The sequence below is a fragment of the Acomys russatus genome, chromosome 20, assembly GCF_903995435.1.
Source record: "Acomys russatus chromosome 20, mAcoRus1.1, whole genome shotgun sequence".
NCBI classification, from domain to species: Eukaryota; Metazoa; Chordata; class Mammalia; order Rodentia; family Muridae; genus Acomys; species Acomys russatus.
The window spans coordinates 62,797,664-62,816,847 of record NC_067156.1 but is presented as its reverse complement, the minus strand read 5'-3'; the positions used below and the strand labels follow the sequence as shown (position 1 = coordinate 62,816,847).

At 43.7% G+C, this 19,184-nt stretch overlaps 1 protein-coding gene across 1 annotated transcript in view; it reads right to left on the bottom strand.

The window, feature by feature from the left end:
- Positions 1-4,038: 4,038 nt before the first annotated feature.
- LOC127204297 (uncharacterized) overlaps positions 4,039-19,184 on the bottom strand; it is a 38,060-nt gene continuing 22,914 nt past the window's right edge. Inside the window, exons 8-11 of the mRNA XM_051163226.1 lie at positions 16,902-16,986; positions 9,022-9,238; positions 6,859-6,922; positions 4,039-4,352 (exon numbers count right to left, since the gene is read on the bottom strand). Of these exons, the coding sequence (XP_051019183.1) occupies positions 4,249-4,352; positions 6,859-6,922; positions 9,022-9,238; positions 16,902-16,986 (470 nt within the window). The 3' untranslated portion in view covers positions 4,039-4,248. The remainder of the gene's footprint in view (positions 4,353-6,858; positions 6,923-9,021; positions 9,239-16,901; positions 16,987-19,184) is intronic.

The window sequence follows — 19,184 nt, the reverse complement described above, 5'->3', positions numbered from 1 at the left end:
TGCTGGTGTACTCAGGCTTTGGCCACAGTAGGCATTTAATAAGTACGGATTTCTCATGCACGTCAGCCATGGAAACAGTTCCAATGTGTATGACATGAAAGTAAACACTAGAAGATACTCAAAGCTGTTAGTGACCTATGCAGTTTATATGATTTTTGACCTGGTGCCTCGCTGTTGCCTCTTAAAGACAGAAATGTGCTTCTAGCTAGTAGGTATTGACAACTGGCGTCATAAAAAGCCAGCAAAACCCTCATGAATTTATGTAGGAAAAGCCCTTTGAGATTAATGACAAAGAAACATGATAATGTAAACATGGCTCCCCACAAATGACTGTAATATGAGAAAGGGATTCATTCTCCCACTCAGGGTGGAGCGTTTTGGTCAGATTAATGCAGTTTTAAAAATTTTTTATTGCAGGTGCCTAAGGACCTTCCTTTCATGTTACTGGAACCACTGATCCAAAGCTAACTGAATGTCATAAATACAGGGTGTTTCCACCCTCCTTGTCTTACAGGACACTGCAGTTTTAAAGTGTGGGATTAAGGGTGAAATGACAGCGCTATCACTCCAAGGTACTCAAATCACACCTGGTGGCAACATTTGTGGAGCCATCACAGTGGGGTGGTCCCTTTTCTTTTCTTTTCTTTTTTTCAGAGTTCTGATTCAGATTTATTGTAAACAGGATAACCCAGGACCTGACCATACTGGCAGTGTCACATGCTCTTACACATCAACGGATTAAAAAGAGTTTTCAGCCGAGAGTGATGGCCACGCCTTTAATTCCAGCACTTGGGAGGCAGACTGATGTGAGTTCGAGGCCAGCCTGGTCTACAAAGCAAGTCTAGGATAGCCAAGGCTACACTGAGAAACCTTGTCTCGGGGGGGGGGGGGGGGGGGGGGCGGGGAGACTTTTCAAGTCTCCAGTGCCTCAGGACTTTTTCACAAATCTCACTTGCGAGCTGGAGTGCACTGTGGTAGCAGTCTCTGGGCAGTCTGTCACTGTTTGTGGACCCAACCTGGACCCACTGAGATGAACTCATCAGGCTGTCAAGTAACACATAGGAACTCTGGAACACACTCAGCACCGTGTGCAGGTCCACAGAAGACCACATGCGCTTGTTTTCCAATCTCTTCATGGGCCTTTTCTCAAACAAATGATGAACTTTTAACTGTAACTCCGCCCCCCCTTTTTTTAAAGAGCTAAATTATTCAATGGCATGTGATCATTAACAGAAAAGGTAACAGATTGTTACTTGCTTTTACAGTGATGGTGGCCCCTTTGCTGTCCTTGTCATGATGACGGGCTCTTACAGATGTGGTGTGGCAGGCAGGCAGAGCTGTGCCCAGTGTTCAGCTGTGTCAGTGTGGAGGTGATGGAAACCCATCTGGTCACCACTGCACTGGTTCTGTCCTCCCCACTGTGTTCACTGCCCAGGGTACCCATCAGTTCCTGTCATGCCCGCTGGCTTCCCAATTCCCAAAGCATCATTTCATTCCTTTTCTGGCCTAGGAGAAGATGATTGTGAAACAGATGAGGATACAGTCTTTCATATCAATACCACATAACCCTTTAATTATGGGATGGTCTGCATGATGGTCAGTGCTGTCCTGCTAAGAACCACTGTGGGATGCCTATAGGGGACTATCTTGACTTTGTGGAGGTGGTGAGAACTGTGCTCTGGGAGGCACTGTTTCCTGGTTGAGATCCTGAACTATATAAAGTAGAGAAAGACCTTGAGCAACACAGTGCATTCTTCCGAATGGGGACATAACGTGGACAGCTGTTTCAACTCCTGTTGCCTTCAATTCCTTGCCACGAAGGACCTTGTACTGTGAACTATAAGCTAAAAAAACTTCTCCCTCAAGTTCCTTTTATCACGGTATTTTGTCACAGCAACAAGAAGCTGTCCTTACCAGGACAGCTGGTAAGGAAGCCCCTTAGACACTGAGTTTCATTTCCAACAATGACCGGCTGCGAGGCTTACTGGAGTGTCTCTAGCAAGTCTAAGATGGGCGTCTGCGTCCCCCTCCTGGACCTCTGTGGCCCGGCCAGTTAACAAGCCCTAAAGTGCCAAGTATGTTAAAGAAATGCCTCCAACTAAGGTTCTCACGCTGCCCGGGACACTGGAGCAAGCTGTTTCCCCAGGCGGGATGCCTGGTGGGGCGTCTCACCCTGTGGCATGATACAGCTGGGCCATCGCGAGCAGCCTGTGCTTTATAGCATCTCCTCCTGGTTCCTGGTATCTGCTGAGCTTTCCCTTTAGGCATCCGTGACACAGCACTGAAGTTGAAATGTTTCTTCTCCACCCACACTTAAGCCTCCTAGCATTAACTTCCTGTGATATTTAGTTCATGTCCATTGGTTCAGATACCTGGGTGACAGCAGACATAAAAAGAACAAGACTCAGTCTTGTTTAAGGACCACCTGGGCAGGAAGCTATGATTCCTCTTTCCTGCTGGTGGGGAAGTTATCAGGAAAGACATGGACTCCACCCTTCCTAGAGATCTCCAGCACTGAATCCTTAGCTCTTCAACTAGAGAGCCCCTCAAGGTACAAGTCTTTTCTTCTGCACCACTTACTTCCCACAGGAACCAGGGCCAGCACAGTACTTCGTGCAGAGTAGCTTCAGAGTATGTGATAATTCCTGAGTGGGACCACATGACCTTGGCACCCAAGCACAGACATGGATGGATGTAGCCTCTCCCCCAGGCAGGGCGCTTTCCTGCAGGCTGAGCTTGTGTCCAAAAGCAGCTCTTCCCAAGTCTAAAGGTGGCACAGTGTCTTTGATGCCCAAGACCAACCCTCGTCAAGACAGCCCCTTCCAGGGTTTCTGGGCTAAATATCTAGTGAGGGTCCCCACACTGGATGCTCACAGCAACACTGTGTGCTGAGGGGCAACTCAGAGGGCTGGAGCTCTTCAGGCACTATAAGCTCTGCCCTCAGCCATTCCAGCTTCCTTCTGACAGGATGTGGTGGCATGTCACACTTGCCAGCATATAAGCACTAAGTTTGGACATTTGCAAAACCAAGAACAGAGCACTTACTAAAATACCATTTATTTACCTTTGTTCCCCTCCATCCAAGGCAGAGCTGATCTCTAAACAAGCATCAGAGCCTGAAGCTCATTAACATTAGTGTGCGCCTCAATAAGGTGAGCACGGCAATGATGCACAATTACATTCTAATAATTCAGTGCCCAAGAGCCCTGTAAAACAATTGCCACGGCCTCGGATTAGCACAGCATGCAAATGCACCAGGAAAATCATTACCTACGTAGTCTCCTTCATTTGGGTGGGTTTAACATGAGAAGAATAATCCAGCGCCGAGACGAGATCTCATTTTACAACTGTAGTAAGAAGTACATAAAAGCCTGAATCTGTCCCAATAGTTTCTAAAAGATTTCTCCCATAGTGTCAGAGGCAAAAATAATGAAATCTTGCAAATGTACAGTTAATAGGTCCCCAGTGGACACTAACTTCAAAAATGCACGGTCTATAAGACATTAAAGGCTTGATTTTAGTTTCTGCACTGTTCCTGTTAATAACAATGTCTAATTAAAACATCTGTAAAATACTGATAGTTTTAATTTTACATAAAATTTCCAAAACAACTGTTACACAGTATAATAGGTATCTGCAATGAATAGGTTATTAATGGAAATATTATTTTAAATTAAATTTGGGTTCTAAATTTAAATTAGTCATCTCTGGCTAATGAAGAGAAAAAGAAGTCATCTGTGCTGGGAATACAGTGGGAGATCTGGCTTTCCACATCTGTTAAAGCAACTTCACTGAAGGACTCGCCATGTTGCCTCTGCCTTGCTTCTCTGTGGCTCTTCTGCCGTTCTGCAGTTGACTCTGCATCCAGAGGACAGCCTAACACAGCTTTCTGTGCATCCCTGTGTGACACAGCCACAGCCACAGACAATACCCCTCATTTCCAGCAGAGAGAAAGTGAAAACTACCCTCCTCTACTCCCAGCCCAGTGAACCTGATGAATATCTGAACAGAAATGGCTTGAAATCTCAGCTCTCTCTCCCTTTCTTCAAGTCTCTTCTTTTACAAAAGAAAACAAAAGAGATTAGCAAGGTTTTGGGCTGGCTACAACTTGATACCCTCTTCCTAATTAATGCGCAATGAGAGAGTCCGACTGGATGGCGCTGTCTGCTGATGCCACTATGTTAGGAAGGATCGGTCTGGTCCAGACAATGGAGGCTGCAGATGGAGCTGCCTCACAGCACAGGCCGTTCACAGGAGATGCTGCAGAATGTGGTCCACAGCGTGAGGGAAGCTCTCACAAGTTAAGTAAGGAGGTGGGTTAATCTTTTCTTCATCTGCTGCTCGGTATTTCCCTGAAATGAAGGTGAAGCCAATGAACAAAGGCTACAGCTAGGATGCCAAGGGGCACACACACCCAGGAGCACCCTACGATTACCAGAGAACCAAGGGTTCTGCCTGTCCCCAAAGTGCCTTCACTGAGACTGTGGGAGGCAAGGAAAGAACTGTCACATCATCACTTTCCCAGGCCTCAGGTCTTTCACAATGAGGAGTTCTAGCTACAGGGTTACCTGACAGTTAAGGTTTCCTTCAAATCATGGGGTTATTTTCTCCCTGACCTACAGTCCTGAAGGTGGGCCAACCATTTAAATCAATGCTTTTTAAAAGAAGACCAGATATAAGCCAGGTGCCAAGTGCCGCCTAACTTGTGACTCTGGAATTCCGGGGCCTTCATCACGCTTACTAGACCAATGCCTCTCTGGATCTCTTCTTTCCTAGCATCCAGCTGTCTCTAGTGTTTATCAACCTGCAGCTGCCTATTTGTTTACTGTCTCACAGCTCCTCTGGGAGCAGGGATTCTGTCTGCTCTACACCCTAATGGATTCCTAGCACCTAACAGTACGATGGCGCACGGCACTTTCCCTAAATATGTCTTTAAAAATGGATAGGAGAGAAGAGAGGAAGGAGCGGAGGGGGAGGAGGAAGGAGGAAGAAGAAAAGGTAGCCAGGCTCCATGCTCAGTAATCAGTAAGATGGACCGTGGCATGTGCCTGTACAGGGCCTGCAGGACCGCTCTGTACTTTACTTCCTTCTTGTCTACTTTTCTATGACCTCTATTTTTTTATTTTTAGGTTTTTCAAGACAGGGTTTCTCTCTGTAACAGCCCTTGCTGTCCTAGACTAACTTTGTAGACCAGGCTGATTTTGAATTCATAGAGATCCACCTTTCTTTGCCTCCTGAGTGCTAAGACAGGCTGCCGACAATAAACAGAGCAGGTGGAGTCAGGGCAGGTGGGGCCATTCACAGCACAGCACAGATTCAGTTGTGTGAACTAAAAAAGGAAACACTCATGGAATAATAGCCAAAAGCAAAAATAGTGGGTTCCCTCAAGGTAGGAAAAGGAAAATAAAACAAAGGGGGAATGGGTATAGCTGCCCCTGCTTCCTTGTTGCTTAAATCATAGGGCTGTAATGCTCCTGGGTAGGAGGTGATGGAGAATCTGAAGAGATGCTGTGTCAATTCTGAAGTTATGGACTTTACTGTTTGCAAGGCTCCAAATGGACCACACATGAGCTCAAGCATTTTCACACTCCACACAGGGCCTAGTCTGACATTTTCCAACCATCTACATTTTTCTGTTGCTAGCCTCAAAGCAACTCTTTTGTTTGTTGGGCTTCTCTGTGTAGCCCTGGCTGGCCTAGAATTCACTCTGTAGACCAGGCTGGCCTAGACCTCACTCTGTAGACCAGGCTGGCCCAGAACTCACTCTGTAGACCAGGCTGGCGTAGACCTCACTCTGTAGACCAGGCTGGCCTAGAACTCACAGAGATCTGCCTGCCTCTGCCTCTCAAGTACTGGGATTAAAGGCATTCACCACCACTGCCTGGCTCTCAAAGCAGCTCTTAAGAGGTCAGATGTCCATAGTCACTCTCCTGGAATAACTCTTCTGTGACTTTATGTTTGATCCTTTCTTGATCCAGCTTATACAACTAGTCAGCACAGAGCTGAGACCGAGACACTGCACAATTAACCACTGCATTGCTGTCAAAATACTGGCTTAGCTGTATTTGCCCAAAGAAGGCATTTCCTTTTTTCTAAACTCGAGACACTGTGAAGAAAACTAACTTTGGTGTAAAGAATTTGTAAACTCTTGTTTTTCTATGGTGCTAAAGTTCAAACCCAGGGCTTTGTGCATGCAAGCATTCTACTACTGAGCTATAGTATATTCCCAGTCCCCTAAACTTTCGATCACCAAAACAGAAGTTAAGAGATAAGAAAAATATTTTTCTGCATATACTTTTAAAAATGCAAAGTGAACATGTAGAATAAAGTCTAGTGGACCAGTTCCTGAGATCAACTTCCTCACTGGCCAGCCCACACAAAATGAGTTATTTTCAGAGCACTATGACCCATGCCTCTTCCTAACTGCTGTGAATCACATTTCTAGGAAAACCTGCAAAGGTGACTTGTCCACGGTGTGGTCCCCTCTGGGAAGTATCCCAATGCCTCTAGCTCCAGCCTTGTGCAGCGCATCCCTTATTGCCCTTTCCTGGAATCCTAAACATTTCCCCTTTGCTTATGGCAGAGAGAGGGGCGGCGGGGGGGGGGGGGGGGGGGGGGGAAGAATGCCAAAAAGCTCTGCTACTTCCACAAAGGCTGTTTTTCTGGCAACTCCAACCTCTCATATCTGGGTTCCGGGGACATAGGGTTTCCTGGCTGGCCCGGAACTTGCTTCATAGGCGACATTGTCCCTAAACTCATGGCAACCTTCCACTCTGAGCTTCTCAAGCACTGGGTTAAAGGAGCCAACATGCCCTGCTCCATCCTGTCTTTGAAAAGGCATATACAGGAGACACATACCAGTTCTGACTAAGATGCCCAGCATGCCGGTGTTCTGAGCCCCACCAACATCGTCCCTGCAATCCTGGAAAAACACAAAGACATTTAGTCCAGACTCTTTACTTAGCTTACCAACACATAGCACCAGGGACTGACTGGGCTGCGCTGACTACCTATAATGCCCTGCTTGTCTTCTTCATTCCTGGGAAGGAAACCATGCTGGAGCATCACCACACAGAAGGTGAACATCAGGGCAGAAGCCCCAGTAAGCGAACACAGAGCACATTGATGAGTCTCCATGCTTTTCACACGCTTGTCATCTTCTTAAAGGGGATCATGGGAAGCTGCATCCTTGTGAAGTGGGTTATCAAGCTGCACACAATCAATGAACCAGACTTACATGGTAACTTTTCTGTGGCCAAATGTCTTTAAAGTCCATGCAGCCAGTGGGGATCAGGTCAGGCAGCTGTGTAAGCAGACTGTCTGCATCCACTTCCCACCTGGGAGTGAGAGCGATCTGCAGGAGCTCTGTGGACCAAATCTTACTCAAAACAGGCATGAGTATGCTTGCTGGAGCTGGGTGCGGCCACACATACCTGTGGTCTCAAAACTCAGGAAACTGAGACAGGACAATTGATTGAGCTCAGAAGTTTGAGGCATCAAAACAGCCAACTTTGCCAATTCATGTTTTAAAGCACACCCACTTAGATCATGCCTGAAGACAATTTGTTTCTTTAAAAAAAAAATTACTATTATTCAACAACAGTTCTTGGAAATGATTTTCCCAAATACCAAAATCTTCCTGTAAAGTCTACCAAAGTCCTGTTTTTTTTTCTTATTTAATATTGTGGTTTTATTTTCTTTTTCCTGTTTATTTTTTTTTTGAGAGGTAAGAATATTCTTTTATTTTATAAGGTACCATTCACAAAAGTATATCCACGATCTTAACAAATAACCCTCAGCTACAGAAAACAAGCAAACCCAGAATGACATTCACACCTCTCCAAGTTCAGTTCTTCTTAAATGCCAGGGAGAAAAACATACTGCTAAAGCATTTTTATGCCTTCTATGGCATAACACCTAGTATGGCGTGAACATAGGAATCGCCTATCAGCCGGAGCTGAATACTAAGTGCTTTACAGCAAGAAAGCAGGAAATACTCTAGAGCGTTCCGCTGCTGAACACATTTCTACCAAAGTCCTTTTATGTTAACACAGCTAAATTTTCCCTGTTGAAGAGTGGAGTTGGGGAGAGAAAGGAGGGGCCCCACTTCTCCTGGATAATGGCCACCCCATGCAGCTGAGCACATTTCTTGCATGCTTCTCCCTCCTGCCATCCTATTGACGTATCACACACATCTGTCTAGGAAAATCAGGGAGAATGCCAAGAGGAAAAAAAAAAAAAAAATGAAACAAAAAGCATAGTTTCTCAAACTACAGTAAGGCTCAATGACCATTCTATCGACTTTAGTGGGTGACTGAAGAAGCAGAAGGGGACACCAGAGGACTGTGACACTTTCACCACCATGGACTAAGAAACTAGGAGGGAATCTAAACCCTGGTCTGTATGCAGCTGTGCTAGGCAGGAGACCCACCCCTGCAGCCTTCAGTCTCCTAATGTGTAGAGTTAGGGTTGAGCAGACAGTCTGAGTGGCTGCTTCCATCCTGCCATGCTGTCACTTAGAGCTAAACTAAACCGTCCACACCAAGTTACCACACGCAGCACACAGAGGACATGATACCCGCTCAGGTCACGAGGAAGCAGGGTGCTCACCACACATGTGTCTGTTGAAGGCTTCCACTCGTTCAGGCTCTACCCCACTACTCAAAGAGCTAATGTGGTCAGTATACCTAGCTACTAGACACACTGATTGGGTGATTCTTTCATTAGTATAAGACAAAAATGGTAGAATTCTTTTGGTATAGGTTGTTTTCTGCATAAGTTATATTACATTTTTTGAGATCTCTATTGAGGTTTTCTTTAGCAGGGTACATAAAATATTTAACTGACTGGAGTATAAATAGTTTTTCACATACATGTCTCTAGTCACTAGGAAGATACGTTAGACACAAAATCTCTATTTTTACAAGAATACCACTGAACATCTACAGGAAGCAGGGATCTGAAGCTGTCTCTCCAAGCATGACAGACACCTCAGGACATCTCTTTGGCTCTTCTACTTACATCTCCTATCATGACGGCCTCTTCTGGTGCACATCCGGTGTCTCTCAATGCTTCCAGAAAGAATGTCTTCTCTGGCTTTCCCACTACTGTGGCTTTTGTGTCTGTGGCATACTCTAAGGCAGTCACGAAGGGTCCTGGTCCCAAGGCTAAGCCATCTTTTCTCTTGTAGTACCTGGCCTTATGGATAGCTATCAGAGGGGCCCCATCCAGGAGTAACCTAGAGTGACGGAGAAAATGGAGACAGGCTAACAGAGTCTTTTATGACTGAGAAAAATGTAAGACTTAGAAAGTGGTTCTATTCACATTCGCAGAAACAAATAGTTTCTTATTAACTTTTAATGACTTGCTGTCTTTTAATGAATTCACAAAGAACTGCTGGGAATTGCACAGGGATACACTAAAGAAAGGTGATAGATTATTAAATTTGGGATGACTTCAACCTTTTACCTTTAGTGATTTCAGACACTTTGCCCAAATCACCAGGGAAAGAGAATTAAGAGAACTAAAGCTAAATAAGGCACTGGAGGGAAGAGGCTTAACTTAATGAGACGAGTTGTTTCGCCTTCCCTAATGGGAAGCAGGGGGCTCCGAGCCTCTCAAGACGCCATCGGGTTGTTGCTGCCGTGATGGAGGAGCACGCGTGTTGAGCGCTTGCAGTTCTGTCTCCTCCACTTAGAAATGTAAGTTTTTTTTTTTAACTTGGGAAGTTTAACAGACATTTTTCTAGTTTCTTTTAGTAATTTATCCTCCTCACACAGCCTTGTGACTGCAAGCCAGGCAGGGCATCACTGTGAAGTGCTCACTAGCAAAGCTGAAAGGAGGGCTCACCACCAAGCCTAGCACAGGGCCTCCCAGCAGTGTGAGGAACAAGCTCTACATACAGCTAGGGAGCTTCAGTGACTCAGGCAGCAACACTGCCAAGCTCCACAAACTTCATACCCACCCCTAAAACCTGCCACCTCGCCCAGCAATGCAGCTTTAGTCAAACAGCGGAAATCACACTCAGCTTACTGGCTAATGGAATTTGAGACATGATATTATTACTTAATCTGATTTTAACCAATGTAATAAATGACCTCACCAGCTTAATTTACTTTAAGCCATCTACTTAGTTAAAATATTTAGTATGTCCATGGAGGAAGAATTCATCACATCTTATCCCTCACAATTATGAGTAATTAAGCGCTCAGCTATGAAACTGCTAAATTATTCTTGTCAGTGGGCACAGAAATAACTTCCTGTGGGAGATGCAGAATTCAGACATTTATGATTAAATATTTTATTAAGTAAAAACCAATGCCGGACGATTACAGGGGTTTCCTGTTAGTTACTACAAATTGCTCACAGCCAGGACTGCGCCTGCAGAGTCCCTCTGCTGGCTTTAAAGAGCCACAGTGACAGCAGTAACTTAGCACAGGATGACTCACCTAGCCCTGCCTCCCTATCCCAGCCTCCCCATCCCATTTACTTGCTTCTGCACCATGGAACTGTATACAACAGACCTCAAAACTGCTTTCTACTTACACAGCTAAGCTAAAAACTCATTTGATTTAGCTTGGTTAGTATTTTATTATGTACTAACTGGGATGGAGCTCTCATCTTGATTGATGAGCCTCAGGGAAGGCGAGCTCTTGCTGCTACAGCTCTCTGTTTAGCTTGGGCCTCACTGGATCTTGCACAGGCTGAAGCATATTTAAGTAAATGTTTTCCAGGGTACAGACTTAAACACCTTTTATGGTTACATATTTTTCAGAAAATATGAAAATTGGGTCAGGCATGGCAGCACACACCTATATTCCCAGAATTCCCTCTGTAGAGGCAGAGGCAGGAGTATCTCAAGTTCAAGGCCAGCTTGGCCAATACAATGAAATCTTGTGTCAAGAGAAATGATAGATGCATTAAAAGCAGCTACTCCATAGTCTCAGCGCTCCTCCATCTACTAAGTAGGCAACAGAGGGTGGCTTTCTACCTCCATTACTACAAATAACATGTCAGCAGGAAATCTACAATTTTCTAACTATAAACTTATTGTGGCATAAGAAACAAAGAAAAAAGACATGAAGGCCTGTTACCAAAGCCTTTGGCTGTAAATTTTAGGCCGGCAAGGAAAAGAACTAAAAAGTCCTAGCTGGGGAACAGAGTAACAGCAGAAAACCCAAGGCAATACAGCAACAGCTGCCCGGAAGCAGACTGCATGGCCACCACTCAAAGCTAAGGAGTGTGGTACACCAAGTCCAGTTTGCCTTGTTGGGAGAGCCAGAACCAGCATCAGAACTCTGAGGTAATCTAGATACTCACACATCTTTTCAAGTAACTTTACTCTTTATGGCCATTACTGGTCTGTCACCATTCCAACTGAAGATGGGTCACGGTTGAATCAGACACTCCAACACCTAACAAGCCAGTCTCTCTCACCCCAGTCCCTCAAAGGCTTTTGGCCTGTTTTTTTTTTTTTTCCCCCACCTCAAGGAACTCCTCACCCAGTGACTCAAGCCAGGAACCCGAGAACACCTGAACTTCTCACTCTCTCCCACTATCTCCATGTTCCGACCCCACTAACTTCATTCAAAACAAAGCTTAAAGTCTCTCAAAGCATCCTTTGACCTGCACGTGACATGGCAGCCTTCCAGCACATCTGCATGCTCCTCGTGCCCTAGTCCAACCCACTGCACAGGCAACAGGAAGGTGCACGTCCCCTCCCACTTAGACTCTTTAATAAGCTTTCGCTGCAGGCAGGCGATAAGAAATACAGGCCACACAGTCCAGATCCTCCCCTTCTTCACCCAGAGCTGCTCCAGCCACCTTCCCAACTCGGTGTCCTGACAGTGTTCAGACACCGACCACTCTCATTTCCTGGGAGAACAGTCTTCTGTTCTGCCTAGTGAAACTTCCATGAATGCCAAATGGACCTGCAGACTGTCAACAGACTACGAGAATGTGGAGTAAGTGGAGCTAGTGAGAAGGTATGACTTGGAGCTGCTGGCACTGACTGGCACTATTGACCAAGGCTAAAACTGGTACCTGCTCCAGTCTCTGGCAACTTCACTCCTAAGTCCATACCCAAGAGAATAGATGTGTATGTCCCCCACAGACATGTGGAAGATTCCACAGCAGCAAAATGGGGACAAAGCAAGAGGCCAGGAACCAGATAAAGAGGCATGGAAAGCTCATCCAGTGCTACACTACACAATGCGAGAACGGCAAGACGAAGAGAGGGTCTGCCGCCTGTCAGACATGGGTGCATCTCAAAACCAGCAACACCAAAAAGGGCCCCGTGCACAGTTTCACTCATCTGAACACCAGGAACTGCGTACACTGACAGACACTAGGGCAGGGGCTACATGGAGGAGGCGCATCACTGCCTGACAAAGGGAACATCTGGGGTACAAGAAAAGTTCTTTGTTGTGAGCACAGTCCAGGTTACACGGGTGTTTAAAATCTGAGTTCTGCTTTCTACGTTTCTCATGTCCAAAGCATTAACTCCTTTTGTGGCCTTGCAGGAGGAGGCTCTCTCCTTCCACCATGTGGGTTCCAGAGATGGCACTGAGGTCACTGGCCAGCAAGCACCTTCATCCACTCAGCCGTCATGATGACTGACCCTTTTTGGACTTTAATTAGGACCGCATATCAGACAGCCATTTCAAAAATGCAAGAGCCCCACAGGACATGTCTGCTTTGACCTTGGTACCACACTACTCTGAAAGTTCTCCCGCCAAGGGCTCTAGGCACTCTGATTCAGGAATTATATGCCAATAGTACTCACAGAGGCCATCACTGCTCATCTTCACCTGCCATTTACGTTTGCTTCTGATTTATAAGTAGATATGCTAGAGCCCTAAACCTGTTTCTGTTGCTGCTAAAAAGGCATGCTCCTAACTAAGAGCAGCCCTCCATTACAGACAAGTGTACGAACCCAGTGGGAGAAGGAGGAAGGTGAGAAAGCAGAGTCAGAGGTAAAAATGGTGACATTTCTTTATATAAATTTATGGAACTATAAAAAAATTAAGATTATTTACATGTATTTTTAGTTTTGGCTGTGTGCCTGTAAAGGACCTCTGCATTTGGATCTTACCCTGGAAGGGCATCCAGTACTCTTAATGGCTGAACCCCAGTCTGTCAGCCCCAATTGTTTAATTTAAAAAGAAAGAAAGAAAACCTCTCTAATCCCAAAAGTACCAAAATCTGCACAGTGTCAACTTTAGGAGAATGCACAGACCCTGTAACAGGAAAGAAAATTACAGAAACGAGGTCATGAGTGAAGCCTCAAAGCTCCTTAAACAGGCTTCCCCTATGGGAGTTGTGATACCCTGCATCTTTGGAATTGTGATATTCTTACACACAAATATGTGCAAGAAACCAATAAGTAAACCAGGTGTGTGCTAAAACGCTGATTGTGATTCTTTTCAGGTGGCAGAAGCAGATAAATTTAGTTGACTCTTGTGTGTTTATAATTTTTCACAACAGAAACATATTATTTTCATGTTGGGTATTTTTTTTAGTCTTATTAATACTAGGTTCAGTCTAGATTATTAAGTAGTCTTATGTAGATTAAGTAAACCTATGTAGTGGTCCTTCCAATTGGTCCATTACTTGAAGGTACAAACACTGGGCTTCTAGCTAAGATCATAAGAGAAATAGGCTTTACTCCAATCTAGTTATAATGTTGTGACCATAAAAATAGAGCTATGTTAATATTAATGAATCATACAGTATTTCTAGGAAAGTAAGGAAATTGGTGAAGAGGTAGCATAAAAGATTAAAAAAAATAATGTATTTTTCCATTTAGGGATAGCTATGTATGTGTTACTGATAAAGAAGTACATGAAAACAGAGTACCAAATTCATGATTCTAATACTACAGTGAGTACCAAGGTGGTAGCAGGGGCGGGGCATTTGTAGTAGATATCAAATGTACTGGTAATTTCTACTTCCTAAAATAGTGGAACATTAAATATTCCTGCATAGTGTGCATTAAGTGAAGAGGAAAGAAGTTATCACAAGTTCTTAGGTTTGAATGTTTTAGAGAAAACAAACCCAGATAAAATCTGTTTTTTACAGCTGGATTACATCCTTTCCCCAAATCAATTCTTTAAAATTATTCTCAGTTTCACTCAGGCAGGTAAGACATATGTATGTATGTGCCATGCATTTTTAGAGAGGCCACTTCATTAAGAACACAACAGGGATGAAGCAGTGTAAGATGAAATTTGATGCATCTGTCTTGATGCGTAATGCCTGTGAAGGCGGTTATACAATGGGCTTTAGCATCCAATGTTTATTCTCATCGTCAACGTGATTCATTTGTGATGCCTATATTTGCCACATATACTCCAAACAGCTGCAGTCACTGGTTGGAAGGCACAGCCTCTGTGGGAACATCAATATGCAAACAAGGCCAAGACCTAGAATCTTTGTTAACTCTCCATCCAGCTGTTAAGTGCATTTGTGAAATTAGAGTTGACCTAGAAGTACACTGCAATGCATTAAAATGTGGTGTCTGAAAAAATCAATATGGTTAGGAAAGTGTACTAATTAGACAGCATCCGAGCAATTACAAAGCCAGTGTTATGTCAACATACATTTTTATTACTCTGAGTCTAGTATTCATTTAAAAGAGACCTCCCAACTTCCTATTAAATATGTCCTTCCCAAATTGCCAGCTAAAATCAATCAATAGCTTCTTCTTGAAATCTGTGGCTGGAGGAATGCATAAAAGTAACAACAGGAGTAAGGAACAATGCAGGGCTTCTACTTCAAATAAACCCCAATGCTGATATGGTCGGAGGCCTTACAAAGGAGGGCAGGCAATCTCGCAGGGAACTGAAGCAGGACAATTAAAGTATGTGAAACAAAAGATATTTTAATACCATATACTGTGATGTACGATCTCAAACCGTTTGGCAGTGATAGCTGAATTTTAAAGAAGGCGTGAGCATCAGAGTGAGCACGAGAGCTGCCGACAGTAGTGGCTCCCATTGACGACGAGCACAGAAGCACACCTGCCCTCAAACTGCACTTCCTGCCCATTCAGACTGTACACAAGGATGGGCACTTCCCAAAACGGACAGCAAACAATGTGGTGAGATGTGTAACCTGCTACTTGGCTTAATTAGAGTGTCTTACACGGCATACACACCAAGAAATTAAGTATGTGTTAGGGTGATTCTTGTATGTCCTCATACAGTAGGAAAAATTAAAAATAGTGTCCTAAATACTAGACATCTATTGTGCCATTGTTTGTTTTTCCTTCCTTTGTTTGTTTGGTTATTTTGGCTGTTTGCTAGGCTGACCTTGAACTTTATGCCCCTGAGGATGACTGACCTTCTGATCCTCCTGCCTCCATCTTGAGTGCTGGGATTACAAATTCATGCCAAACTATCCCCAGTTTGTGAGGAGCTGGGGAGTGGACAAGGGGCTTTGTGCATGGTGGGCGAGCACTCTGCATTCCTAGTCCTCTACCAAACCATTGGCCTTTCTTTGTAAATTAATTCAATAAATCTTTCTGTAATATTTTAAATACTCAACTGTCATAAATACAAAGGCAAATCACACTGGTTAGTTGTTTGCCGAGAAATAAAAAGAGGAAAAAAAAAAAAAACTTTTAAGACAAAAAAAAAAAAAAAAAAAAAAAAAAAAAAAAATCACAATCTCTCTCCAGGTCAGATTTGTAAGTAAATTCTGTTCAACTTATTTTGGAAGTAAGAGAACGAGTAAGAGGAAAACAAGTCCATACTTTCCCTTTTGGAAGAAGCTGCAGGAGCTGGTACAGGCTAAACACACGCATACACTGGATTTACAGCATTGCTGAGCTATGTGTCTGCCAAAAGCACCAGAGTATCCCTAGCTGGCTGCCTCACGGGTTGCATGTCTGTCTCCAGCCACCCCTCACTACTAAGGCTCCACCTACATGCAGAGGCCAGAGTCTGACATTCTTCTGGGTTTACTCTTCCTCACTCTCTACCCTGACCTAGCGACTTAGTAAGTCATGAGGATACTCCTTGAATCTCCATCTTTACACTTTGCAGCCTCTTTTCCAGGGAAGTCTTTCATTAGCACTCACTGTTAATTCTTTGAAAACACTATGAGACTCCACTCTTTTCATAGCCTGGCTTCTCAGTGAGGAGGAATCACAACCATTGTTTTCAGTTGATTAGCTGGACGTTACTTTCTCTCAGTGACCAGCATTGTTGGTGGAAAATGCCAACAGTATCATCATCATCATCATCACCACCACAAGTACTTCATCCTTTCCAGTTATAATTTTATTATGAATTCCTGTTCTAGAATATTGATTCTACAAATAAGAGGAAAAATGATCATCACATATCAACATCCAGATGAAAAACAAAACTAAAATGAGATGATGCAGGTAAAGGTTCGTGCAATAAGCCTAATGACTTAAATTTGGTCCTCAGGACACACACGGTGAAATGGAAAAGAGCCAACTTCTGAAAGCTGTCCTCCGACCTCCATGCAGATATGAGGGTGAGCATGCGCGCGCACACACACACACACACACACAGACACAGAGAGAGAGAGAGAGAAGGGCGGGGAGAATAAATGTAACACAGAGGCACACGCCTTTAACCTCAGCACAAGGGAGACAGAAGCAGATGGATCTCTGAGAGTTCAAGGCCAACTGATCTACACAGAGTTCCAGGATAGCCCGAGTTACATAGAGACCCTGCCCCAAACAAACAAACGATACCAAACCCCAAGATAGTTAATATTATTTGATGTTGACTCTAAAGTGATTTTTAAGAGGTTTATCCTCATGTAAAATCTAGGTTGTCAGAGATTAAAACACAAAATCTTATTCTAGAATCTAAAAAAGAAACTAAAAAAAGAACATATAACTAAATGAAAGGTGGCTGGCTTACCGAAATGCCTGATTCAGAAGCTGGTAGTGGAAATGCTCTGGTGCCAGGCCTATGACCACAGCATTGGGGTCACCTGTTTGTACTCCTGGCAATGGAAAAAAGTAAGACTTTAAAGCTGTCACACTGTGTAACAAAATCTCTAATATGTGCACATTTAGCTATCACCATGAATTTGAAGTACATTTTGGAAGTTTAAGAAGCGAGAGAAAGGAAAAAAGAGAAGGGGTGGGGTAGAGAGAGGAGGGAGAAGAGAGAGACATTAATATTTTCCCATATTCTTCACATATGTTTTTATAGCTATTGAATACCTAGAATACCTGAATTGAACACTGTAACCTGGTAATTCTAGTGATTTCTGGTTTCCAAATGCTTTACTGATTACAACCAGGAGAACATAACTGAGTTTTATCAGAGCAACAGTGACTGATGAGGGAACAGAATTCTAAGCAGCAAGGGAAATTAGACTTCTAATTGGCACATGTGTGACAGATAGGGAAAGCACCGTTGTATAGAATTCTACAGTTTTATAATCATTTCCTAATCTACTTTTAGTTTAATGCATGTTAAAGCATGTTTTAAGGCCTTAGTATCTAACAGTAGGACTTCAGATATGACAAACAAACATGTTCACCTTCACAGTTTTTGCCTGATTGTAAGTTCTGTGCATTATGCATATGCTAATTCCCCTTTGCCCAGCACTGCATTCAGATACCCATTTCTGAAGTTTTTTTCTTACTAATTGCCATGAGTATTAAGTAACTTGTTAAAGTTTGCTGAGGGAACAAACTAAAATAATTGCCTCCTGTGAGAACTGAGTATTTGTAGTGCTCATTCTTTCTATCACGTCTACTACTGAAGCAGAGATAATGTTGGTAAAGATATTTTCATTTTCTTCAAAGACTCACATATACTGGTCATTTTCATGTATATAAACACGTTTCAAGAGGTACAGTTCGTCACCAAGTGACAAGATTTCTTCTAGCCCTGACCAAGGATTCTGCTTTTACATTCTAATTCTAACTTACTACTGCCACATCAGAAAAGCTAGAATTTTAATATTGTTTTACTATAGTCCAAAAGGAAAAATCAGATTCAAATCTTAGTTTGCTAGCCTTCAATTTATTCAGAAACATCATGTTGATTACAGAATACGCTCACACACTGTTCTGCATCACACTGTTAACTGGAGAACTTGCTGGCTTGTGTGGCATCCCACAGGCAGAGGCAGAGAATACCAGAGTACCAGGTTTCGTGGTAGCAGCATGTTTGGCCTTCTTCAGGGTTAGTGTCTAATTGCATCAAGGAGCAGAAGTGAACTTACAGAACGAGAAGTGAGAGTGACATGGCCTTATGGGTGTTGCCAATTTGACATTCCCTGTGCTGAGGCTGATTAGCATTTGGCTGGTTCTGCAGTAGCATTTAAGTTGTTCCTTTATGCTCTACCTTACCTGTGCACAGGACACTAGGAGTCTGAACAGGCTCATATCCAACTCTTAGGCAGTCTATTTCACAGGCAATATGATAACTTCTTACTGTACCACATCATGAAACAAGGCCCGGTTACTCCATTTCTGCTGGTGTTGAGATTGATCAGTGGAGTGCAGGAACAGCTACCCAGACCCCTCCAGTGTGAAGGTCACATCACCCTTGCAGTTAATGCTTTAAAAATCTATCGGTATTTTCACTTGTTTCTTGAGGGCTTATCAAGTGCTGGTGTTTAATTCTCTCATTTCTATCTGTGTTTCCTCTTAAAGAACTTAATTTTATCAAATATTTGGTTATTCCAAAATAGTTTAATTGGAAAAGTACGGTAAGCACTTGTCCCACTTTTCAGAGTAAGGCGCTAGCGCCCTCCCTATCTCCAGCCGTGGCCTAGAAACAGTGTGGCCGACCACTGGCTTCTTTCTGTATGGCATGCTATAAACCACGGCATTGTTTCTGATAGTCAGTTATCCCTTCTACTTGGTCCTACTGTTCTTTGGACACATTCTCAGCATCAGGTCTTCAGTAGTTTCCTTACTAACATAATGCACCGAGTAAGACTCACCTACTGCCTGCCCCGGCAGGGAGGCAAGCCTATCCAGGAATAGGGAAGTGGCAGCAGACACCAGAGTCGGAGCACTGGGTCGTCACTGCTCACAGGCACACTCAGTGGAAGACCTACACAACCTGCAGAACTTTCTGGGCTGGTAATACATTTATTTTTCAGTTAAATTCAGTTAAAGTTGGTTTCTGTTTCTTACAAGTAATAATTCTAATTGCTGCACTGGTATATCTCCTATT